Source organism: Panulirus ornatus, chromosome 10 (genome assembly GCF_036320965.1).
Source record: "Panulirus ornatus isolate Po-2019 chromosome 10, ASM3632096v1, whole genome shotgun sequence".
NCBI lineage: Eukaryota > Metazoa > Arthropoda > Malacostraca > Decapoda > Palinuridae > Panulirus > Panulirus ornatus.
The window spans coordinates 60,581,353-60,608,849 of record NC_092233.1 but is presented as its reverse complement, the minus strand read 5'-3'; the positions used below and the strand labels follow the sequence as shown (position 1 = coordinate 60,608,849).

At 41.4% G+C, this 27,497-nt stretch overlaps 1 protein-coding gene across 9 annotated transcripts in view; it reads left to right on the top strand.

Moving 5' to 3' along the window:
* Positions 1-27,497, top strand: part of LOC139750999 (uncharacterized) — a 221,989-nt gene that overhangs the window by 183,095 nt on the left and 11,397 nt on the right. For 6 of the 9 annotated variants that reach the window (XM_071666041.1, XM_071666046.1, XM_071666048.1 and 3 more), the window contains exons 3-8: positions 2,057-2,225; positions 6,068-6,503; positions 13,695-13,905; positions 16,938-16,991; positions 21,465-21,566; positions 21,673-23,621. In XM_071666041.1, coding sequence (XP_071522142.1) covers positions 2,057-2,225; positions 6,068-6,503; positions 13,695-13,905; positions 16,938-16,991; positions 21,465-21,566; positions 21,673-23,621 — 2,921 coding nt within the window. Of the gene's footprint in view, positions 1-2,056; positions 2,226-6,067; positions 6,504-7,965; positions 8,053-13,694; positions 13,906-16,937; positions 16,992-21,464; positions 21,567-21,672; positions 23,622-27,497 lie in introns of those variants that run through there. The other 3 variants (XM_071666042.1, XM_071666047.1, XM_071666049.1) reach the window with 2 other exon arrangements.

Below are 27,497 nucleotides of genomic sequence, written 5' to 3'. Positions count from 1 at the left end.
GTGTGTGTGTGTCTGTGTCTTTGTGTGTGTCAGTGTACATGTGTGTGTGTGTGTGTGTGTGTGTGTACTTATCGATTTGCACATTACGGGGAGGGAGCTTTGCACTCGTGGGCCCCCCCCCCCCCCCCCCCCATCACTCAACACTACTACCACGCACTCTCTTATTCTTGTGTATGTTGTCCTCACTCACAACCTCATAACTCGTGCCATTCCAACACATCCGCTGTTCCATTGCTTTAAACTTTGTGATCAGGTCACTCCCTACTCCTCTCTCTCTCTTCCACGGGTGGCAAATCTATGGCCTCATACTCTTCATCATCAGAGTGTCTTAAGGAAACTTGAACTTTGTGATCAGGTCACTCCCTACTCCTCTCTCTCTCTCTCTCTCTCTCTCTCTCTCTCTCTCTCTCTCTCTCTCTCTCTCTCTCTCTCTCTCTCTCTCTCTCTCTCTCTCCCACGGCTGGCAAATTTATGGCCTCACCCTTGTCACTGTAACTCAACCTTCCTTACTTACTTCGGATGGCCTCTTTGTTGCCTTCCTTTGCACTTCCTTTAACATGTCTCTTTTCTTTTCCCCCCGTCTCTCTATAAGTCCGGTGACCAAACCTATTTCTCGTAACGAGTCTTCCCTTTCCCTTATTATCACCTGCGCCAAAGATCCATCTTCTTCACCACCCACCTGTGTTGGACGGTGTCAAAGGCTTTCTGACACACGTCCGCAACACGTACGTACTCCTCAAACGCAGTAGTTCACTCTGTCTTGGAAGTCTTAACAAGATGGTTGCGCATGACCTCCTCCTTGCCTCTCATTTCGGTCATCTTTCCCCTACAAATACCCATCCATTTCACTTCGGATTATCCCTTTTTTTCCATTGTTTTACCGACCGGACTCATCACAGAGACGGATATGTGTTTACCGCTGTTTCTCAATCTTTTATCTTAAACATGGGCACTACACGCCCCCCACCCACCCCTTTTTTTCCCACACCTACCTCCCCCCCTTGGCACCACGCCCTCCTCCCCCCATAGCAATATATTGAACACTATTTCAAGTTGGTTGTCAGCTGCACCTGTGCACTTCTTTGTCGTATATGGTAAAGGTTCATTAGAATGATAAGCTCTGTATGGATTGGTGCCCTTTTACAGTGTGTGTGTGTGTGTGTGTGTGTGTGTGTGTGTGTGTGTGTGTACTTGGTGGTTTGGTTTCTGTGTTCGTGTGTGGTTTGTCTATGTCAGGTGTGTTTGTTAGACGTGACTTTGTTCTTAGTGAAGCTAGTTAGAGTTTTGGTCGTTTGTGAGGTACTGTGGCTATGGTTGTGGTTGTGAGTGGGATGTGGTTGTGGTTGTGACTGGGTTGTCGTTGTGGTTGTGAGTGGGATGTGGTTGTGGTTTTCACTGAGTTGTGGTTGTGAGTGGGATGTGGTTGTGAGTGGGATGTGGTTGTGGTTGTGAGTGGGATGTGGTTGTGGTTGTCACTGGGTTGTCGTTGTGAGTGGGATGTGGTTGTGGTTGTGACTGGGTTGTGGTTGTGACTGGGTTGTGGTTGTGAGTGGGATGTGGTTGTGGCTGTGACTGGGATGTGGTTGTGAGTGGGATGTGGTTGTGGTTGTGACTGGGATCTGGTTGTGGTAAAAGTGGATCTATTGTGCACGTGAGGAGGAAATGTAGTTTAGTCTCGAACAATTTCATGTGTTTATACCCAGATATGTCTGTCTCTTGAGATGGATTTTTTTTCTTTATGATTAAAAAAAAATGTATTTTTGATATGTGTGTAATAAGTTCTTGCTGATAAAACCAGTTTCAGTATATAATCCTTTATTTGTATATTATTACAAGAAAATTTCTCTCTCTCTCTCTCTCTCTCTCTCTCTCTCTCTCTCTCTCTCTCTCTCTCTCTCTCTCTCTCTCTCTCTAAGCAAAGGCCACAGACCACCTCGCTTGGTCTGGGCATCTACGCAACTCTCTCTCTCTCTCTCTCTCTGAGAGAGAGAGAGGGGCCCAAGCACTGACTGACCCCATGCCCCCTCCTCTCTAACCCTTTCCCCTGGCCCACCAGCAGGGAGGGCAGCAGCAGCAGGAGGGAGGAGGAGGAGGAGGAGGAGGATGGTCCTCCAGGCCATGTTCGCGGGGTTCGACGCCGTCCAGTACCCGGTCCGCCCGCAGACCACCGCACCCGCCACCCAGGTCCCCACGCACCCCAGACCCTGACACCCCAGATGCCGACGGTGAGTAGTACAGCTCTTCACGTACTCATACTCATCCCCTTCTCTCCTCACCCCATTACTCACCCTCTGGCCACCATTACTCACCCTCTGGCCTCCATTACTCACCTTCTGGCCTCCATTACTCACCCTCTGGCCTCCATTACTCACCTTCTGGCCTCCATTACTCACCCTCTGGCCTCCATTACTCACCCTCTGGCCTCCATTACTCACTCTGTGGCCTCCATTACTCACCCTCTGGCCTCCATCACTCAGTGAGTGAGTCAGTTTTCCGAAGGGTGGGTTACTCATTCCCCCAGCATGACTTGATGTCACCCCACCACCTCTCACCTCACCCCCATCACCTCTGACGTCATCATCCTCAACAATACAGACGTCACCCCAGTACCAATGACATCACCCCAGCACCGATGACATCTTCCCAGTACCACTGACGTCACCCCAGCACCAATGACATCTTCCCAGTACCACTGACGTCACCCCAGCACCCCTGACATCATCCCAGTATTGATGATGTCACCCCAGCACGACTGATATCACCCCAGCACCACTGACATCACCCCAGTACCGGTAGACATGGCCTCAGGCTTGTGTTAGGGGTGACGTCACTGGTGTTGGAGTGATGTCTGTGACGTCAGTGGTGTTTGGGGGTGACGTCAGTGGTGTTTAGGGGTGACGTCGATGGTGTTGGCGCATGAGCAGTTCAGCTGGTCAGTATAGCGATAGTGTTCACTTGTTCCTAATTTACGACGAGACTCGGCTGTTCTTCTAGTCTGTTCTTGTTCACCTTTGTTGCCGATATGGTCGTTCATCCAGGCTTTAAGAACAGTGATATTAGACGGTACGGGACGTTTGCGTCTCTGCTGCCGTGTGACACTCCTCATTTCGCCGGCTTAATGACTTCAATTATTTGGCCCACGCCATCACCAAGTTGACCCAGCAAGACACACACACACACACACACACACACACACACACACACACACACACACACAACCACCTCTCCCTCCGTCTCACCATCTGCACCTCACACACAAACCATCACCACTTCTCCCTCCGTCTCACCATCTCCATCACACGCCATTGCCACTACCACCTCTCCCTCCGTCTCACCATCTGCATCTCACACACACATACACACCACCACCACCTCTCCTCCGTCTCACCATCTCCATCACACACACACACACACACACACACACACCACCACCACCACCACCAGGATCGCCTCAGTACCGTCACTGGATTTCGAAAGATCTTGTGAAAGTCAGGTATTAAAGCGGGGGAATCATTGGTGACGTCTTTGAACAAACTCGCTGCTCGTAATGGGCCCATCTCCTCACTGTGGTCGTTGACATGAACCAGCCCCTAATTACGTGATTACCTCGTCCCTTCGAAGGATATAAGGGCGAAGGTATTGCCAGAATATTGCGCCAACGTCACTCTTTAACCCATTTCTGCCATGAGTTTTAAAATTTTCCCTTTTCCGTAAGACAGAAATTTCCCCATCACGCCCCTCCACCTGTGCCCCTCAGAACCCCCCCTTCTGACTCACCACTGAAATTACAGTGGTGAGTCTGGACACTGGCTGTACCTAGTAGGTATTCTGTATCCTCCCTGGGTGGAGCAGTCCATCTACAGTAGTTCAAACACTCACAAACAAAATGACACCCGACGAAAACACAGTCGCTGCTGAAGTTCATCCCACACAGTTTTGGGTCATGGGTTCGGTCTGCGCCACAGTAGCCGGGGCAAAAGGAGGCGAAGGTGGCCTGGCCGGCTATCTTGGTCGTCAATCTGTGGAGACCAGGTGGGGATTATGGCTTTTATTGGGTCTTGGGTCGCGAGTTCTTGAGGCTTCTCTTGTCGCAGCTGATGCGCTCGCGGGGGCTGTCACGTGTCGCAAAACCTGGTCTGGGGGTTAGGTGGCCTAACTTGACCACGCCACCTGCCTTGGGGTAGGTAGCCCCAGTAGACTACACCACCTGGGGTAGGTAGCCCCAGTAGACTACACCACCTGGGGTAGGTAGCCCCAGTAGACTACACCACCTGGGGTAGGTAGCCCCAGTAGACTACACCACCTGGGGTAGGTAGCCCCAGTAGACTACGCCACCTGGGGTAGGTAGCCCCAGTAGACTACGCCACCTGGGGTAGGTAGCCCCAGTAGACTACACCACCAGGGGTAGGTAGCCACAGTAGACTACACCACCTGCCTTAGGTAGCCACAGTAGACTACACCACCTGCCTTGAGATAGGTAACCCCAGTAGACTACACCACCTGGCCTAGGCTAGTTAGCCAGCACCCGTCACACTTCACTAGCACAGGCCCACTAGACTATTAGACTTCGTAATCATGAAAACAAGTTAGATAAAATACTCCAACTAAAATTATACTCACACCCATTTGTTTCCTGTGTTCGACTCATTCTTACTGAATCTGAGGTTATGTATTCGAAACATCACGTTCTGATCGAGAACTTAACTGGTCATCATTAATCATTAAGAATGTCGAGGTTATTTATGCTTGATAAGACCCCAGAAAGATCGCAACGATTCTTTCATAACTCTATAATCATTGGAAGTGTTTCCTCGTGTGTCAGGTTCGAAGCTGATGTGAAACGTGTCTCATTATTTTTGTAAGAAGACCGCCTCACGAAGCATCGAGACAGCCTCGCGAGGCTCCGGAACCGCCTCGTAAAAACTTCGAGACCGGTTGGTGAAGCTTCGAGACGGCCTTGCCAAGCAGAGGTCGTGAGGCGCATTTCTGAGTCATGCAATCCAGTTTCCTGTGTCTTATTGTTGTTGTTGTTGTTATTATTATTATTATTATTATTATTATTATTATTATTATTAATCTTTCGACCACGACGACGGTGCGTTCCCGTGGGCACGGCGCGAAGTACGACCTCTCGGTATGTGAGAGAGAGAGAGAGAGAGAGAGAGAGAGAGAGAGAGAGAGAGAGAGAGAGAGAGAGAGAGGGAGAGAGAGAGAGAGAAACGTGTTTACACACACACACTCACATTACACTTGACACATACACCTCAATGACGTCATTAGTGGCTGTGGCAATGCCCATCATCTGAAACAGCGGAGCCGGAAAGACTTTAGATAGGTTCTGAGGGTAATTAACACTGGTAATTAAGTTTGGTAATTGGCGCTTGTTGTATCTGCCTCAAGTAGGGTAATTGGTTGAAAGTAGCTCTCTTGAAATTGATAACGGAAAGGAACTTTAAGATGTAGTAAAGTTGAACGTAGGTGAGTCAGTTGTGGGTTTTAGTGTTATTATAACGGAAGGAACTTTAAGATGTAGTAAAGTTGAACGTAGGTGAGTCAGTTGTGGGTTTTAATGTTATTTGTGTTTAGTTCTTGTTTAACCTGAGGTTACGACCCTTTGGGTTCGACGGGACGACCCTTTAGCATGACCCTTGGATAGGATTTATTGGCCTTAGACACGATATGTATGAGTTGGGTCAAAGGCCACATGGTCATACCCAATGGCCTCACCGTCGTGCTCAAGGGTCGTACCGTCCTGCTTGATGCTCGCACCGTCGTGCTCAGTGGTCGTACCTTCGTGCTCAAGGGCTGTACCTATGTGCTCGAGGGTCGTACCTTCCTCTTCGATGGTCGTACCTTCGTGCTCAAGGGTCGTACCGTCCTCTTCAATGGTTGTACCTTTATGCTCAAGGGTCGTACCGTCCTCTTCGATGGTCGTACCTTCCTGCTCGAGGGTCGTACCGTCCTGCTTGAGGTTCGTACCTTCGTGCTCAAGGGTCGCACCGTCCTGCTCGAGGGTCGTACCTACGTACTCAAAGCTAACTCCTCTTTTCCCCTTGTCTTCCCTCAGAGCGGTGTGCTAAGACCAACTCTCCATGTGGTAGCGAAGTCTCCCTTCATTCCGTGAAATCCGCCGCCTCGGCCAAGTCCAGCGCCTCTGCCAAGTCCAGCCTCTCGGCCAAGTCCAGCGCCTCGACCAGGTCCAACCTCTCGGCCAGGTCAAGTGCCTCGGCCAAGTCCAACGGCTCGGCCAAGTCCGACTCCTCCGCCAAGTCGAAGGAAGCGGCCAAGCCCCTACTGCGCAAGTCCCCAAGCCTCTCCTCCTCCAGGCAGTCCCTGAAGAGTGCCACCCCCAAGTCCTCCAAGGCCAAGTCCCCGGTGCCAACCCATGGTGGCGCAGGCACCTCCTCCTCCAGCACGCCCCCGGCCCACACTCCAAGCCGACGGAGGAGCACCGCCTCCAATGCCTCGTCCGCCTCCAGTGCCGAGACTGCTCAACAGACTGGGTAAGTGGGACTGTACTGCCCCTGCGAGGGAAATGTATTTATCTTATTTATTTATTTATTTATTTATTTATTTATTTATTCATTTATTTATTTATCTTATTTATCTCTTATTTATCTTATTTATTTTATCTAATGTGGCGAACGACTCCTGCTGGAGGTCTCTCTCATCGCCCCTGAGCTTCGTCGTGTGTTCGAGACTCACTTATGATAGACATCTTGCCTACATCCAGCGTCTTGTAGACCTACACCCTTAAGTTCTCTTGTCCTACTTAGAGTGTCAGCTCTAGGTCTACTGCCCTCATCATGTCTCTTGTTCTGGCTTTTGATGTAGCTCTACCTGGCTCTCTTCTGGCTCCTGGCTCTATAGTAGTTACCCTAGCTCTATCGTCTCTAGTTGCGACCTAGTTGTGATATGGCCTGACTCTATGTTAGTCTCTCAGCTCTGTTACAGACCCTGATTCTACAGTATTCACTTAGCTCTATTATGTCCCCTGACTCTGTAGTTAGTGCCTCGCTTAATTGTGGCCTCTGACTGAACACTGGCCTTATTATAACTCTGTTGTGGCCCTCCTGACTCTATATAGTGGGTCTTCTTGTCCTAGTTCGCCTGAGGTCCTTGGCTCTGTGGTGGTTGCATGGCATTATTGTGGTGGCTCTAAGATAACTATGTGGGGCTTTTATTCGTAGGTACATGACTATTGGTAGCTGGTTCTGTACCTGTAGGCTAGCTCTAGAATATGGCAACCTGGCACTCTGGTCACAGCCCTCCGTCATGGTAGCTACCTTTTGCCATGTCAGTGTTGTTGTGGCAACCCTTTGTCATAACAACCTGGCTCTATGGTGATGGCAACTCTGTCATAACAACCTGGCTCTATGATGATGGCAACCCTCTGTCATAACAACCTGGCTCCTGTCATAACAACCTGGCTCTATGGTGATGGCAACTCTGTCATAACAACCTGGCTCTGTCGTGATGGCAACCCTGTCATAACAATCTCTGGCTCTATGGTGATGGCAACCCACTGCCAATGGCAACCCGTGTCATGACATGGTCACCTGAGCTGTCATGGGGCCGGAGCTGTCATTGCGACTGGCTTCTCTGGTGTCGCCATGGCTTAGTCATGCCTTACTGGCTTTGGACAGGTTCCCTGCCTCCCCCCTCCCCCCAAGGCTGTTTAGCTTTGACTTAGCTGCCTGGCTATCTTGACTGCCTAGCTGTGTCTTTGTTGTCTTGTATCCTAGCTGCTCTTTGCTGTGCCTTAGCTGCTTTCTACCTGACTGTCTTTGCCTTAGCTGTCTGTCTTTGACTTGGTTGCTTGGCTGTGTCTTAGCTGTCTGTCTTTTTGCCATGTCTGTCAGGCTGTGCCGTTGCGTAGTACACCCCCCTCCCCCCTCCCCCTCCTCCTCCTTCCTCCACGACGTCCCGTTTTCTGTTAAGGGCGGGCCCCCCCCAGCCCCCCCCCCCTCCTGGAGGCCCTAGTCCTCGCATCGATTGCCGGAGACGTGAGAGTGGTACCTCATCTGTGGCCTTCATTTGTGATGATTTCAGGTATTCTTACCCCTTTTTCAACTCCCCTGTACCTTGGTTAACTTCGCTGTAGTGTCAGGGAACATTTTGAGAAGGGTTTGATGATGGTTTGTCATTGGCTTTAGTTATAAAAGCCAGTTTTTTACCTGTGGCGAAAGTGGTATTTCGCTCCACCAGCGAGGTTCCGCCATGTTTACCTGCTTGGGGTCTAGCTAGACATGGCCGGGGTAAATTTCCAGGAAGCCATTCTGATTGTTGTTTCCCTTCTTATTTTTCCTTCACATCGGTAGTATTGATTAGGAATTAATCTACTCTGTATTGTAGGTTTTTTTTTTTGGTTGTAAAGCTTATCGTTAAAAGGTTCACAATCAGGTCTTTGACCTCTGCCATTGTGATGTGGAAGGTTATATATATATATATATATATATATATATATATATATATATATATATATACCATATTGGCTGTATAAGACTTTCTTATACAGGGGGAGAAAACAGAAGACTTCATTATACATCATTAGATTTTTTATTTTGAATATAGTGCGATGCTGATGATGATTCGAGATGAATTACTTTTTATTTTCTCAGTTTAAACCTTGAGAAGCATTGTCCACAGACCTATGCCAGATTTGGATTTTCATTTAGAGGCTAAAGCCAAAAAAAAAATATATATCTGATCTGCTTGTTATAAATAAAGTCACAGGGAGAAAGTTTAACACTCGTGTTACTTCGTCTCTAAATTTTTAAATGTGTATCTTAATGTGTACTCCGTTGTATGTATTCTCTCTCTCTCTCTCTCTCTCTCTCTCTCTCTCTCTCTCTCTCTCTCTCTCTCTCTCTCTCTCTCATGGTTAGTAACGCCGGACACTAGCCTCCGAAGGCCTGTTATATAGGTTTATTTTATCGGCTCGTCATCACTATTAACTTTGAATATCAGGTAATGCAGTTCTTCATTGTTTGGAGAATATAATAACAGCCATGGAGCATTTTATTGAAGGCATTAGTAATTTAGTATATTAGAGAAACTTTGAGGTTGTCATTATTTTAGTCAAAGTCAAAAATATACCACTTATGTCACCCATGATTGAATATTGTACGAGTAGAACTGGATTTCAAAAACACGTATGACATTGCAAATGGGCATTTGATCTCCAACAGCATGCAAATGCACTGCAAAGGAATTCAAACAGCGGTAGACCACTGGATCCTAACAAGGCTGTTTGTAATGGTGTGAGAACAGGAATTCACTGATTAGTGTGGTAAAATAAGAAAGGCATACAGCTTGAGATCAGGAATTCACCAATCATTGTGGTAATATAAGAAAGGCATACAGATGTCTGTATATTTGTCATTTTGGGTATGAGGTTAGGACATTGTGTCTTCCATAGATTTTTTATTTTGACGTTTGTTTCATACTTTTTCATTAACTCCACCTTTCCTATGATATACCTAACCCTCATTACTGTCACCTCTTTTGATATCATTCATATGAATATAACGTTCCAAATCATTCTCCCCAACTTTTGTTGTGTTTCGTAATCATTACAATAGCTTTGCAGAACGAAATCACCCAATATCCAAAGTTAATAACAATGCAGAGCTAAATTGGTAAACTACCAAGTTAGCATGATAAATTTGTAGTTAAGGGGTGCCAGTAATGTAACTAAAATATACAGCAGTTAATGTCTGTAGTGGCTTTCCATATATTGTTGGCAGGAGCTGCAGCCTTAATTTCTTCCTTACATCACTCAGTTATTGCGATGTCAAGGAGGCTATAACTGGTCTGTACTCTCCCATTAGTTAATAATTGAAGCTGTGAAACTTGCAAAGTAATCGATGTTAATGAGAGAATCCCATTTAATCATGTTTGTGACAAAAATGATTCCAAAAATACCACATTTCTCACTACGTATATCTGACAGTACTGGCGTACCTCATGTACTTGGCAGTGGAGCAGTATAAGTTAATAGTACACACTCTATGTAATATTATTGCATATTACTTTGGAAATAGCATTTTAGATAATTGTGTTTTATATTTTTTTGGAAGATGTAACTTGCCTCATTTTGTTTGCAGAGTTAAGGTTGTCAGACTTATTATTCAAGGTCTTTCTCATTATTTAAGTGTGATATGAAAGTGTGATTCATGTGAGAAACTGCAGAAGCTGGTGACTGAGTTTGGTAAAGTGTGTGAAAGAAGAAAGTTGAGAGTAAATGTGAATAAGAACAAGGTTATTAGGTACAGTAGGGTTGAGGGTCAAGTCAATTGGGAGGTAAGTTTGAATGGAGAAAATTGGAGGAAGTGAAGTGTTTTAGATATCTGGGTGTGGATCTGGCAGCGGATGGAACCATGGAAGAGGAAGTGAATCATAGGGTGGGTGGGGGGGGAGAAAATTCTGGGGACCTTGAAGAATGTGTGGAAGTCGAGAACATTATCCCAGGAAGCAAAAATGGGTATGTTTGAAGGAATAGTGGTTCCAACAATGTTGTATGGCTGCGAGGCGTGGGCTATGGATAGAGTTGTGCGCAGGAGGGTGGATGTGGTAGAAATGAGATGTTTGAGGACAATATGTGGTGTGAGGCGGTTTGATCGGGTAAGTAATGTAAGGGTAAGAGAGATGTGTGGAAAAAAAGAGCGTGGTTGAGAGAGCAGAAGAGGGTGTTTTGAAATGGTTTGGGCACATGGAGAGAATGAGTGAGGAAAGATTGACCTAGAGGATATATGTGTCAGAGGTGGAGGGAACGAGAAGTGGGAGACCGAATTGGAGGTGGAAAGATGGAGTGAAAAAGATTTTGAATGTCGGGGCCTGAACATGCCGGAGGGTGAAAGGCGTGCAAGGAATAGAGTGAATTGGAACGATGTGGTATACTGGGGTCGACGTGCTGTCAGTGGATTGTACCAGGGCATGTGAAGGGTATGGGGTAAACCATGGAAAGTTGTGTGGGGCCTGGATGTGGAAAGGGAGCTGTGGTTTCGGTGCATTATTACATGACAGCTAGAGACTGAATGTGAACAAAAGTGGCCTTTGTTGTCTTTTCTTGGCGCTACCTCGCGCACATTTGGGGGGAGGGGATGGTTATTTTCATGTGTGGCAGGGTGGCGATGGGAATGAATAAAGGCAGACTGTATGAATTATGTGAATGTGTATATATGTATATGTCTATATGTGTATATATATGTTTACGTTGAGATGTATAGGTATGTATATGTGTGGATGTGTATGTATATACATGTGTATGTGGGTGGGTTGGGCCATTCTTTCGTTTGTTTCCTTGTGCTACCTCGCTAACGTGGGAGACAGCGACAAAGCAAAATAAATAAATTGATGAAAGTGTTTCTATCTCTGTGTGTTTTTTTTTTTTCATTCCCTACGTCAGAGGAGTTGGAACTTTCCCCTTTTGTAAAGCTTGGTATTGTTTAGCAATTCAGCAGAATATGTTTGTGGTGGTTTGTAGTTTCTCGTCTTCTCTTGATGAGATTTTCTTACCTATTCTTTTATGATCTGCAAATGATGATATGGAACTGTAAACATACAAGATAAAACTTTAAAATCCCTGATTTTTTTCTATTATTTTTTATGATTTGCATAGGCCAGTGCATCATGTTTTTATCCTTTGACAATACAGTGTACAGTGGTGATATTCTTACCTAGAGTATGGTGATTATAGCACTTTGGAATCAGCGAAAATATAAATCATTGGATTCCTTAAGAGTTCATAGTGAATATTTGTGAAGCTTGACGTAACTGAACATTTTTTATAGCGGTGACTGCAAGTGAAATAGAGTTCTGTATGCAGTGAATCCATTAAAACCATATTTGTGTTGTTACTGGTAATATAAAATCACTATCATGAACTGAATCTTTATGATTTAAAATCATGCCCTTGTGGTAGAGTTCCTGGTACGCTGAACTATTTTCTCATTTGAAGTGTATCAACGTGTATGAAGATGAAAAGGTTAAAATCAGTCACTGACGATGCCAAGGAATGGCATAAATTTTCAGATAAAAAGTGAGAGTCATCTTATAAGCCAGAGGTAGAGTAGTCCTTGAGGATCACTTGTCAAACTGATTGGAAATGTATGAAGTTTAAAAGTGGCAGTGCAATAAAGCATTAAAATGTAAATAAAATTCATATGTTTTTGAACCGATGCTGATTAGTGATAGTCCTATGTTTCCAAGTAATTTAGGAATGACTATTGATTACAGTGTGTGAGCACTCATTTGACCACATTTGTTTGTTGTGTATGGTACTTGTTATAAGCCAACAATGGTTGGCCTATTACGTCTGTAATTTAGACTGAGAACGTTATGTTATAAGCCAACAATGGTTGGCCTATTACGTCTGTAATTTAGACAGAGAACATTACTCTTATTATTTTTACTTGAATGTTCTAGTTTGCATATACAGTAGATTCTTGCAAGTCCTGCCAGGCAGGTGAAATTGTACAGCCCTGACCATTAAGGATACAGTTATGACTTCCAAGATTTTGTGAAAGTCTTTAGAACAGAATATAGCTTGTGCACAGTTAGGTTGGGTGTTAGACCTCATTGAAATCTGCGACACCTTGGGCAACTGGAAAAGTTGAGTACCTGGGCATTTGTGATATACTGTATGGTATTACAGAAATATTAGAAAATAGTTAAAGGAAATCTAAATTATTTATGCTGTAATGTATATAAACTTTTCAAAAAATAAACTGAAGTTACACTGTGTTCTTGCTACATAGGCGTGGGTTAAGTGGAGCCTACAATTAAGTTGTTCTGCTTCTATCAAACTCACAGCATAGCCTTAGGCTAACCTTTTTTTTGCATCATTTACTTTATTTTTGTCAGTTTACGATTAGATACTTAACACATGCTTTTGGTTCTGTTTACTGCTTTCCAAGAAACATTGTCACTGACATTGTGAAGGGATGATTGTTTTTCTGATAACGTTCAGTGCCAGTGAGAGTAGCCACTGAGGAGCACAGATAGGTACTTGGATGCTTTGAGTAAAGGCCTCAAGTAAAGTTGCCTAAAGAGCAGCACCTATAATGATGAGTTGGAAAAGAATGTGTAAATTCTGTTTAGGGGTTCAAGTCAAATGTCCAGACTTTTGACAACTAATCAGTAGCCATCAGATTTAGATCCTTCATGATACTTCATTGGAATAATGAGTTACTGGAAAGTTGGATGATTATGCTCTTTACGTAATGGTCATTCCTTTACTTTCCTGTGTAAGGATCTTCTTTTTCGGACTCTCATGGCATTTATGGTTATGATTTATTTATTTACCACTCACATGTAGATGAGACTGGTAATGCAGCATGTTTCTATGATACATGAAGTTTTTTGTAGTGTTAATAGTGTCGCAACATGTCAGGTAGAAGTTCCACTGTCAACGAGTTTCATACTGAAGGCTATTAATTGTAAAGATTTTATCATGAAATAATGTAGAAGATTTAACTGATGCATTTTGAACCAGTTTTGGTGTCAGTTGTCTTTAGTCTGACCCTAGATTTACTTTCCAAGGTTAGGCATGCAACATAATGAATGGAGACAGACTTTAAAGTTTGCTATTTGCTCATTGTAACTTGTAATAGAATAACAAGATATAACCTCATGTGATAGTGCAAGTTTTTAATGATTTACACTGACATTTCATGTTCTCTTCTTTATAGGATGGCAAATGGTGAGCAGCACACTTCCTCCTCTTCATCCAGGCGGACAACACCCCCACGGCAGACCCCTCCACGCACCTATGGCAGTGGCACTCCTAGTGGAGCAACTACACCAAGGCATATGCTGCCTAAAAAGCCCCTCCCAGTGTTTAACTCCTACATGAGTCTTTTCCAAGTGCAGGAGAAACTTAAGAAAGGAGAAGTTATTGAGGTAAGATTAAAGATATTCTCTGTAGTTCTGAAACTGAAACTCATATAAGACAATTGATGTAGAATTGTACTTAGTTCTATGCATTGGTTGCCTTACAAGTTAGTTTTACAAGCAGCCATGAGTGATATTAGCTGATTCATTTTGTGTTGTCTGGCTTTTATGAATTGGATTAGAGTCTGCTTTGATTATATTTATGAAGTATAAATGTCTGAAGCTAGGGCAAGTGCTGAAGTATCTTAGTCGATGAGGGAGTTGTATTCTTACTGTAAAACCCTAGAAGCCTTTATGGGGCTCCTGTAGCTTCAAGGCTTTCGTTCATGAGTGTATGCTAATTTTCATATTAGCAAGGTAGTGGTGAAGGAGCCCTATAGGAAAAAATCTGAACTTGGCTCCTTTCTCTGTTTTCTCTTTTGGAAAGTTATATAGGAGAGAGAAGGTTTTCCAGTCCCTTGCTCGTGCCAGTCTTAGTCCTGTCCTCTTCTGCAATATGCACCAGAAAGCAGGCCAAAAAATCATTTGTGTATTAATACACAAAAAATCATTTGTATATTAAAGGCATTAATAGTCAAATTGATCATAGGAGTAGCAATACAACTTGGTCCTTGACTTACTACAGAGGCAGAGATGAGCCCCCAATATTGATGTAAAGTGTGACAATACTTGCATGAAGTGGGCGAAGGCCAACTCATGAAATTGAAACTAATATAAGATGCCAAAACACTTTAAGGTTTAGTCATGAAAATGAAACTAGTATAACATGACAGCAAACCCCAGCATACAGCACACTGGATGATGATGTGAAAAGTTTTGGTGAGATTTTCTTTTATGACTCGCTTATCAATAATTATGTACAGCAAAGCAACCACCACTTAGGCAAAGATTATAGAAAACTGTGTTTAATGAAAATTTCAAAATAATGGGAGCATACCTTGTGAGAATCTTCAAAACCATTTTGGTATATTCGTGATTTGAACTTTTTTGTGTACTGGAGTTAGTCGATTTTTTGGCTGATATAAGAAATGTGTAGAGAACATTCTTATTCTTATCATGCTTGCCAGAATATTCAGAAATGTAAATTGCTGATCGTAGCTGAAATCACTCTGACTATACTCTCTTGAATGCAGAAAGGAGGTGTAACACAATAAACAGGAAGTTGCATCTGAATGTGTTATCTCATTCTCAAAACTTGAAAATAATTCACAATTGTAGAATAGATATGGACTGTAAGAAATAATGTCAGTTACAAGGCTGGAGATTTCTTTTACTGTCTGCAGATTTGAAGTAATAAAAACCCAAACAGTAGGAGAAATGTGAAGTATTTTAAGCCAAACAGTAGAGGAAATATGAAGTATTATGAACCAGAAGGAATATTAAGTATTATAAATCAGACTAGGAATATGAAATATTATAAACCAGATAGCAGTTGAAATATAGAATATAAATCAGACAGTAAAAGAAATGTGAAGTATTATGAACCAGACAGTAGAAGAAATATTAAGTTTAGGTACACCACCAATTTTCCAGCAACTGATGGTTTGGTACCTCCTGTAGTCTGGACAAAATTACTTGAGGGAACTTGAAATTACCATGGCCAGAAGATTAGTTTACTGGGGAGCCACAGTTGGCGTTGTGTTTAGGGCGTTCTTATGTACATTCTTTACACTGCACTTGGTGGTGGTGATACTGCAATGCTGTGAGATTCTTAGCTTATTTTGCTTGAATTTAACCCTAGCTATGGCTTCTAAGACACGAGAGTGTCAACCATGGTGTCAAGCGTAAATACCAGTCCATATCGATCCAAGATAAAGTAGAACTGTTGAAAAAATGGACTGTGGTATTTCAGTGCCTTAGCTTTGTGACATCTACAGTATTGGTTCATCAACTGTTTATGATATAAGGAAGCAAAAGGAGAAAATATTGAAATTCTCTGCAGACAGTGATTCCAAGAAGCAAATGATTAGAATAACTATGAAAGATGGTAAGAGTACTGAGCATGATCAAGTAATGATGGAATGGTTTCGACAGCGTCGGAGTGATGGAGTGAACTTGTCAGGTAGCATGATAATGGACCAGGATAAGTTGTTCCATAGAGAACTTAAATTACAACATGAGCATGACTATAGTGAAGGATGGCTTTAAAGATTCAAGTAGCATCATGGAATTTCCATGAATAAATGTGCGGAGAAAAGTGGTTTGCAAACCATGAAGGAGCTGCCGAGTATGTGGACAAATTTGTGAAACTCGTAGTTGACGAGCACCTCAGTCCTGAGCAGGTGTATAATGCAGATGAAACTGCATTATTCTGCTGATGCGCACCTAGGAAACCACTAACAACAGAAGACTAAGAAGACCCCACAGGATTCAGACAATCTAAGGACAGACTTGCCATCTTAGGGTGCTCAAACATTTACTATTTGTTTGATTTAAATTTCTTGCAGTCCATGGTATACTTTAGACACATGGGGGATGTATAATTAGTGGGTTAGAGGTGTGTTGATGAATTATTATTACGTGATCACGGTTGGTCTGGCAAAATGGTTAATCCAACAAGGCTTTCAAACCAAGAGTGCCGGAAAATAGGTGGTGTGCCTGTATTATAAACCTGACATGGGAATGAAATGAAAAAGTTTGTGCTAGGTCAGCTGGGCTGTAATGGTCTCATAGGCCATTCAGCTGTGGCCACAAATGTCAGTGCTTTAGAGGTAGGAGCATGCCTTCAGATTCTCTCATTAGTGGGGTAGTATCAAGAATGGACAAAGATGTGGCCTCATTTGCTTATATCTGTGTAAGGTACATACATCATATGAAAAGTCAACAATGCTTGTTTAAATGTAAATTTTCCTGAGTGAGTGGCCTGTTGTATTTATATTGATGTGTTTGCGTAAAGATGAGCTTCATGTTTGTCTTGCTGTTTGTAGTATATGAGTGATTTGCATTTAGATTTGTTGCTGTATGTTTTAAAGCTGATGCCTGTGTTATAAAATCATTTCAGTAACATTGTATCTATTTTCCATTTATTTTATTTTTTACAGGGTGTGTTGAGGATCAACCCTAAGAACTACGAAGATGCGTATATCAGCGCGCCGGTAATTCTTGGTATCATCCGTTTCATTCTTGTACTGTTGTAGCCATTACTGTACTATTCAGCTCAATGGATTTACCCTTGATTTTTTTTTTTCTGTTTCTGTAATACATGAAAATTTTGGATGGCATTAGTCTTTACAATTATTTTATAAAAAAGAAAATTATATCTATCTTTTTAGCTGGCCTAGGCTTAAACTTCCATTTGATTATTTAGTCCTTATATGCGTAAATCTTGAGCTGATCAAAGAATATAAATATGAAGCCATAAAAAGTGCAGACCAGTTGGTCTTATTCACACAAGGAAGTGCTGGTATCAGAAATACAAGAGTACAATAGGGAAAAATACGGAGTTAAGTGGGGTTGGTGGCATTCCTCTGTCATGGACAAGTTAAAGTACAGGTGCCACACCTTTGTGCTATTATTTCCATCCAAATTTCACTCAGAGGGCTAAGATTACTTATGAAAATAGATACAATTGAGGCTGAATTACTACTTTTTGAGTGACTCACTCAAATGTCACTGTTTAATGCCCTATAATATTTAAATTTCACTGTGTGATGCCCTGTAATAGTTCAGATTTCACTGTGTTATGACCTATTATTATTCCTTACTCCAGAAAATTGAGAAATGATTTATTTTTTATGCTTGACCTTGAAAGGAAACAGACTAGCTGATCTGCTACTTAATAAATCATGATTATTTTTGACATTTTTCAGTATTTCATGATCATATCTTGTATCACTAATTATTTATATATTTATTTTGCTTTGTCGCTGTCTCCCGCGTTTGCGAGGTAGCACAAGGAAGCAGATGAAAGAAATGGCCCAACCCACCCCCATACACATGTATATACATACACGTCCACACACGCAAATATACATACCTATACATCTCAATGTACACATATATATACACACACAGACACATACATATATACCCATGCACACAATTCACACTGTCTGCCTTTATTCATTCCCATCGCCACCTCACCACACATGGAATACCATCCCCCTCCCCCTCATGTGTGCGAGGTAGCGCTAGGAAAAGACAACAAAGGCCCCATTCGTTCACACTCAGTCTCTAGCTGTCATGCAATAATGCTCAAAACCACAGCTCCCTTTCCACATCCAGGCCCCACACAACTTTCCATGGTTTACCCCAGACGCTTCACATGCCCTGATTCAATCCACTGACAGCATGTCAACCCCGGTATACCACATCGATCCAGTTCACTATATTCCTTGCCCGCCTTTCACCCTCCTGCATGTTCAGGCCCCGATCACTCAAAATCTTGTTCACTCCATCTTTCTACCTCCAATTTGGTCTCCCACTTCTCCTCGTTCCCTCCACCTCCGACACATATATCCTCTTGGTCAATCTTTCCTCACTCATTCTCTCCATGTGCCCAAACCATTTCAAAACACCCTCTTCTGCTCTCTCAACCACGCTCTTTTTATTTCCTCTCATCTCTCTTACCCTTACATTACTTACTTGATCAAACCACCTCACACCACACATTGTCCTCAAACATCTCATTTCCAGCACATCCACCCTCCTGCGCACAACTCTATCCATAGCCCATGCCTCGCAACCATACAACATTGTTGGAACCACTGTTCTTTCAAACATACCCATTTTTGCTTTCCAAGATAATGTTCTCGACTTCCACACATTCTTCAAGGCTCCCAGGATTTTCACCCCCTCCCCCACCCTATGATTCACTTCCGCTTCCATGGTTCCATCCGCTGCCAAATCCACTCCCAGATATCTAAAACACTTTACTTCCTCCAGTTTTTCTCCATTCAAACTTACCTCCCAATTGACTTGACCCTCAACCCTACTGTACCTAATAACCTTGCTCTTATTCACATTTACTTTTAACTTTCTTCTTTCACACACTTTACCAAACTAATATTAAAACAAAAAGATAAGCTACCTTAGGTTCAGGATTATTAGAATGTTGAATATGAGAATTTTCAAGAGAAGAAACAACTATCCACACCCAGCAAATCCTGACTTTCCTTTAGATGGTAATTTTATTCATTTATAGGTTAGCAACCTCAAGAATGCAGTATACAGTTAATAGAAATACTGATACAGATATAGATTGACTATTGTATTTAATGTAGATATACCACTATCCCTGGCCTTGTGACAGGTTTACATTTCTTGTATTCCCATTGCAAATCACAGCATTTTACAGTCACCTGCAGTTCTTCTCATCTCCTTAGTTACAGTCTCATCAATGTGACAACATTGTAGTCCCTTTCTTTACCTTCTCCAAAAATTCCTGAGGATATGAGGAAGGGTTCATTATCCCTTCAGAATGACAGACAGTTGGATATCATGTATAAAAATACTCTCACCCATTATGTATTTGAAACATAGCTCTTTATATCCCTATCACAAATGCAGTACACCAGTTTCCATTACATCATATGGTATAGATAATCTGATTAGATAAGATTACTGGTCTGTGATTGTTATAAAGATTGTGATTATTATTTTGTTTTAACGACTGTAACTTACTTAGATTAAAAAGAAACACCTCTTGCATTAGTAGAACAGAAACTTGTAAAGATTACCTGTGAACCTTCCAAGTTATATATCATTACTGTATGACCTGTCAAGCATTTTCCCTTTACTGTATGTTAACCCTTATCTTATATTTAGGTATACAATGATAACATAGAGTATGTGATTATTATTTTGTTGTAATGAGTGTAATTAACTTAAAAAAGAAACACCTCATTCATTAGTAAAACAAAAACTTATAAGATTGCCCGTGGACCTTCTAAGTTACATCATTACTGTATAACCTGTCAAACATTTTCGCTTTACTGTACGTTAACCCTTATCTTGTATTTAGGTATACAAAGATAACAGAGATAATAGTGATTGTTTTGTTTTACTCATGCAATAGGAGTTCCTTTATTTCTCAGAATGAATTATAGTCATCTTGTCAAGGACCTTTTTTTTTTTGCCAAGGTAGTCTATCATATCCCTACCTCCTCTCATTTACACTGTATCATTTGCTTTTAATATCACTCTGAATATCACTTTGTCCCAGACATGCCACATCCACCCTTTTATTATTTCACACTTTCGTTAGTCCTTCAAAAGCCTCACTCCATCTTTTCTTCATGTCTTCTATGCATTTTGCCTGCTTTCCAGCTGTTCCCCTTGCTTTTGCTCCCATTTGTTATCGTATTCTCTTTCCACTGTTCACCCTCAAACACATTTTCTTTTTCTCCCTTAAGTTCATCAAAACTGTCAAACCCCATCTTTCATTTACCTTCTTTTTCAACTTGTGTCCCTTTCTTCTGACTTGCCAGTTTCTCTTATATGTCTCTCTGTCACTTTCACACCTTCTTTGCAGATTCTGTCCTTGCACTTTTTTTTCTTTTTCACTAGTCATATAACTCCCTCATTTAGCCACTCCACTACCCACTCCCATATGTGTCCATTCCACCTTCTGCTTGCCACCTACTTAACCCTCACATTCAAGCACTGCTTCTCTAAATACTCTCTTCTCCTGCTGTATATTTACTGCCATTCTTTCAGTCTCTTTTGGTATCATTGCACTCAGACTGCTCCTTCAGACTCACTCACTTTTACTGCTGTTCACACGTACTGTATTATTTCCATACTTGGCACAACATATCACATTGCCTCCACTAAGAAATGATCGGGCATTTCACCTAATGCCCCTTTCAACAGTCACATCCAACAGCTCCACCTTTGAATGCCTGTCAGTTAGCATATGATTGAATAATGCTTGCTGGGTGCGTGATTTCACTCTCCCATTTATACATTATGCATGTTTTTTTTTTTTTGTTTTTTTTTGTTTTTCCCCACTGCTCTTAGATGAAGTAGGACGGTATGTTGTCACTTTTGTGTCTGTCTTTATATCTAGGAACACATTCTTTTTGTACAGTAACTCAGGAACAAAATATAGTGATACTTCATACTTACAAGACAGGTACTGTACTCCCTGTGCAGATGATTAGATTTTGAGGCATATAATTGGATAGCTTGAGTATATTAGTTTTTCCTCCAAAGAACTGTAATATAGCAGTGCTAAGTGATATGTTCAAATTTTAAACATGTATATCTTGGTAATCAAATCTTTTCACAAGCAATTTATTTCACTAATTCTTTTTCTTTATAGCAGAAACTTAAAGTGCCTCTCATTTAATCCATGATATTTATTCCTGATTACTGTTCATCTTTTGGCACGACAAGCTTTACCTTTTTCTGTACATTGTTTTATTCAGCTGTTATTTCAACTTCATTCTTTTGTACTTCTCAGCATGTCACCCATGTTTTAAGTTCAGAAACTGTCTTTCAGAATTCACATTTCGGAAAGATTAATGAGCAGCAGCATCCTTCGTTTTCTAATGTAGCAGTTAAATATTTTTTTTAAGCATACTATAGCATTATGCTTATTTTTTTGTCTCATTACTATTACTTAGGACGGGGGGATGGACATCTATATTGGCGGGGTACTTGACCGAAACGCTGCCCTGCACAGAGATGTGGTCGCAGTGGAAATTAAGCCCCTCGACCAGTGGAAGGTACTTTTTCTTCCTTACACTGAGATATTTTGTCAGATGTTTACTTATGATATTATCTCATCTTTGCACTTAAGTGGAAGGCTAATAAAAAAAATTTGTCCTCCAGGTGCTCTATGATCTGTTAGATGAATACCTAGAAAGCCATCAAGAAGAAAGGAATATTGTATATAGATCGCTGAAGTCCAATGTAACTGCTTCAGTTGCCAACACTGCTGCTTTATATAACCCTTTATCTATTAACACTAATGTCAGACAAAGTGATAAATGGAAAAGAAATGAAAGAACTAATCCAGAAAACATTGAAATTGAGGGTCATCTTGAACAGTGTGAGAGTGATGTTGTGATTGAGGAGGAATTGGAAAGCCAAGAAATTCAGGCTGGTACTGCAAATGTGAAAGGAAAAAAGAAAAGAAGGGGAGGAAGGGGTAAGAAGAAAAGACGGCGAAAATTAAATGCAGAACAAATTGATGCTGAAACTTGTGATTCAAATGAACTACTTTCAAATGATTTGACAGTATCTCAAAATCCAGAGGATATTGGTATAGATGATAACACTTTGGACATTGTGATTGCCTTGCAAGATCAACCTGTTGAGGTTGCTGATGAAATTTTAATTTTACCTTCACCACAAGATCATAGTAACTTACTTGAATGTGATTCAGATGTTGAGGATAAAGCAGAAGTTGTTGTTGTTCCACCAGACCAGCTTAGTGAGTGCGAATTTACCGATGATGAGAGTGGACGCAGTGAAATTCTTGACTATGACAGGGCACGTGAGGATCAGAGCTTCATCCAAGCCCAGTGGGAAGCCTTTCAAAACGAACAAGCGCAGGAACAGCAGAAAAAACAGTCTGAAAGGCAGCAGGGTGCTAGTGCTGTTGGTACGCAAGGGATAGTAGCAGTGTCTGGTGAGACAGTAAAGAATGAACAATGGATCAGTGACTTTGGAACTTGCAGTGATAATGAGAAGAAAATTTCAGACATTGGCCTTATAGAAGGTTTTATAAAGGAGGAGATTACTAACACTGACATAGATAATGATATCGATAATGTACAGGGGAAGAGAATATTGAGTGCCAATGCTGTAAATAGTGTGATAAAAGATGACCAGAATGCTCATGCAATGGAATCTGATTATGTTAATATAAGCACAGAATTAGTACAGGGTGATGGAACAAATCTAGACTCTAAGAAAAATAATCTTTGGACTAGTGAAGCTGTGGTGGATCAGAAGACTGGCAGTATTGAGAAAAGTGTAGTTATAGGTATGGAACATATGAGACTAAATTCTGATGATGGTGATAAAACTTTGATTGAATGTGACCAAGTTGCATGTTCAAGAAGTAGCATAAATTGTAAAAGCAAAAAAGGTAAATCCACTGTTTTGGAGCAACTTTTGTCATCCTTGCCAGAAGCTTCAAGTCGAGCAGAATCCAGCAGTGCTTTGGTTAAGGAGACTTGCACTCCTGTTGGATTGTATGGGATAGAAGGAAATAGAGGGGAGGACAAAGACAAGGACTGTCCTGAGCAAAAGTATCTTGAGAAAACACACTGTGGTTCTCCTGGTAATATGAATACTCAGCTTACAGAGGCAGAACAACATACAAGAAAGAAAGAAACTGCAAAAATTTTTGGGAGATTTCATGATGTAAAGGGAGAGCGAAAGGTAAATGAGCAAGAAGATATGGGAAACCTGGAAGTAAAAGATTTGCCTAAGCATACTACCAGAAAGACTGTTGAAAAAGGTGATCGGAAGGAACCAACTGTATTACAGGTTAAGAGACTCGGTAATTGGGAGAAATTTGTTCAGCGGACAGCACACATAGTTTATATACTGGAAAGAAAGCACACACGGATGGGAGCTGGAACTCTAAAGCTTTTTGGGGACAAGAACCCAAACTTTGCATTTTTTATGCCAAGTGATCACCGTCTGCCTCGCATGAAGGTTCCCATGAGGCAGTGTCCACCAGACTTCATGGTCAGACATCAAGATTATCTGCAAAGAATTTACTTATGCAAGATAGTACAGTGGAGGGAGCCCAAATTTGCATTAGGGTATGTACATATGTTACTGGAATGTAGTTTTATTGTAGTAACATTTATGCTTTGTAATTTCTCAAAAATTCAACTTCAGCATCATTTATTGTGGAATACAACACCATGCTCTTTTACTTAAGCTTAGGGAATTTTAGCATAGATTACTAAGTATTCATCCATACTTTCACATTAACATGGACTTTCACCGTTATACAGTCACCTGATATTTATATAGAAATGAATAACAGCTTATATTCCTTAAATCTCAATTATATCCAGATATTAAGATTTCTGAAGTTCATAGATTCATTCATAGACAACTCTAGCACGGTCAAGATCTCATATGTTGTATTGAGTGGAGTGTTGAATTTCTATAGGGAAGGTGTTACACCTGGTCCCCGCTCAACATTAGGGATGCTTTCTAAGAAATCACAATTTAACAGGATCACAAGAAGGTAGATCATATTTTACAATAGGATTCAGTTGGCTAAGGGGTGGATTACATTTAAGAGGGAGATTTTCCCCCCTAATTTTTACACAAGTATAGAAATAAAACAAAAAAATTACAGTACATTTTATGTACACTATTAAAGTTAGATATTTAGAATAAAATAGATAAGCACAGAAAATTGTTTTAAGTGTAATATGTATGTTATATATAGCAATGTAACATATAAAGAGACAGGGATATGTTCCTGACTCAAGCCACCCACCCCGAAACTCTGTTTTATCTCAGCTACATGAAATTTAGAGAAGGTAAATTCTTGTACATTGCATCTCATTACACATGCAGTGAAAAGTGTTAACATGATATATGTGTGCTCGATGAAAAGTGTGCTAAAGGTGACAGGAATGTTCACCATTAGATGCCCACTCACATGCAGAGATGGACGTTTTGGTGAGTTCTGGTTGGACTGCGTAGAGGGTAATATGTAGTATGGTCTTAGAAGTCACTTGAATTCATTGAAATCAATAAGAAAAATTTTCCTGAAAAGATCATTAGATTTGATGAATTTTCCTGTAAATTGAAAGTATTAAGTCATGTCTTTTGTTGAACACCATTCCTCATCTCTTACATTATTTCGATTATTATTGCATTTATGGTAAACAGGATGTAATATGCAGTTTCTGAAAGAAAAGTAAAGAAGGCAAGAGATTTACATAACCATTGAAACATGCCAGCAGCAAGAGCTTACAGTGAAGGAATATGGAGAGGAACTCTTCACTGCCTGCCTCCCCTCTGCTTCATTACCAGCACCCTGCATAGATTCTTTCATGTATATGGTGAACACTTGATATAGGATGCATCATATATATATATATATATATATATATATATATATATATATATATATATATATATATATATTTTCTTTTCTTTTAAACTATTTGCCATTTCCCGCGTTGGCGAGGTAGCGTTAAGAACAGAGGACTGGGCCTTTTTTGGAATATCCTCACCTGGCCCCCTCTGTTCCTTCTTTTGGGGGGAAAAAAAAAAAACGAGAGGGGAGGATTTCCAGCCCCCCGCTCCCTCCCCTTTTAGTCGCCTTCTACGACACGCAGGGAATACGTGGGAAGTATTCTTAATCCCCTATCCCCAGGGATAAAATATATATATATATATATATATATATATATATATATATATATATATATATATATATATATATATATATCTTTCTTTCAAACTATTCGCCATTTCCCGCATTAGCGAGGTAGTGTTAAGAACAGAGGACTGGGCCTTTGAGGGAATACCCTCACCTGGCCCAATTCTCTGTTCCTTCTTTTGGAAGATTGAAAAAAAAAAACGAGAGGGGAGGATTTCCAGCCCCCCGCTCCCTCCCCTTTTAGTCGCCTTGTACGACACGCAGGGAATACGTGGGAAGTATTCTTTCTCCCCTATCCCCAGGGATATATATATATATATATATATATATATATATATATATATATATATATATATATCCCTGGGGATAGGGGAGAAAGAATACTTCCCACGTATTCCCTGCGTGTCGTAGAAGGCGACTAAAAGGGAAGGGAGCGGGGGGCTGGAAATCCTCCCCTCTCGTTTTTTTTTAATTTTCCAAAAGAAGGAACAGAGAAGGGGGCCAGGTGAGGATATTCCCTCAAAGGCCCAGTCCTCTGTTCTTAACGCTACCTCGCTATCGCGGGAAATGGCAAATAGTATGAAAAAAAAAAAAAAAATATATATATATATATATATATCCCTGGGGATAGGGGAGAAAGAGTACTTCCCACGTATTCCCTGCGTGTCGTAGAAGGCGACTAAAAGGGGAGGGAGTGGGTGGCTTGAAATCCTCCCCTCTTTTTTTTTTTTCTCTCAAAAAAATGGAACAGAGAAGGGGGCCAGGTGAGGATATTCCGTCAAAGGCCTAGTCCTCTGTTCTTAACACTACCTCACTAGCACGGGAAATGGCGAATGGTATGAAAGAAAGAATATATATATATATATATATATATATATATATATATATATATATATATATATATATATATATATATATATGATAGAGTTGATAGAGATGCTCTGTGGAAGGTATTAAGAATATATGGTGTGGGAGGAAAGTTGTTAGAAGCAGTGAAAAGTTTTTATCGAGGATGTAAGGCATGTGTACGTGTAGGAAGAGAGGAAAGTGATTGGTTCTCAGTGAATGTAGGTTTGCGGTAGGGGTGTGTGATGTCTCCATGGTTGTTTAATTTGTTTATGGATGGGGTTGTTAGGGAGGTAAATGCAAGAGTTTTGGAAAGAGGGGCAAGTATGAAGTCTGTTGGGGATGAGAGAGCTTGGGAAGTGAGTCAGTTGTTGTTCGCTGATGATACAGCGCTGATGGCTGATTCATGTGAGAAACTGCAGAAGCTGGTGACTGAGTTTGGTAAAGTGTGTGAAAGAAGAAAGTTAAGAGTAAATGTGAATAAGAGCAAGGTTATTAGGTACAGTAGGGTTGAGGATCAAGTCAATTGGGAGGTGAGTTTGAATGGAGAAAAACTGGAGGAAGTGAAGTGTTTTAGATATCTGGGAGTGGATCTGGCAGCGGATAGAACCATGGAAGCGGAAGTGGATCATAGGGTGGGGGAGGGGGCGAAAATTCTGGGGGCCTTGAAGAATGTGTGGAAGTCGAGAACATTATCTCGGAAAGCAAAAATGGGTATGTTTGAAGGAATAGTGGTTCCAACAATGTTGTATGGTTGCGAGGCGTGGGCTATGGATAGAGTTGTGCGCAGGAGGATGGATGTGCTGGAAATGAGATGTTTGAGGACAATGTGTGGTGTGAGGTGGTTTGATCGAGTGAGTAACGTAAGGGTAAGAGAGATGTGTGGAAATAAAAAGAGTGTGGTTGAGAGAGCAGAAGAGGGTGTTTTGAAGTGGTTTGGGCACATGGAGAGAATGAGTGAGGAAAGATTGACCAAGAGGATATATGTGTCGGAGGTGGAGGGAACGAGGAGAAGAGGGAGACCAAATTGGAGGTGGAAAGATGGAGTGAAAAAGATTTTGTGTGATCGGGGCCTGAACATGCAGGAGGGTGAAAGGAGGGCAAGGAATAGAGTGAATTGGAGCGATGTGGTATACCGGGGTTGACGTGCTGTCAGTGGATTGAATCAAGGCATGTGAAGCGTCTGGGGTAAACCATGGAAAGCTGTGTAGGTATGTATATTTGCGTGCGTGGACGTATGTATATGCATGTGTATGGGGGGGGGGTTGGGCCATTTCTTTCGTCTGTTTCCTTGCGCTACCTCGCAAACGCGGGAGACAGCGACAAAGTATAATAAATATAAATAATGATAATAATGATATATATATATATATATATATATATATATATATATATATTTTTTTTTATTTTATATATATATATATTTATATATATATATATA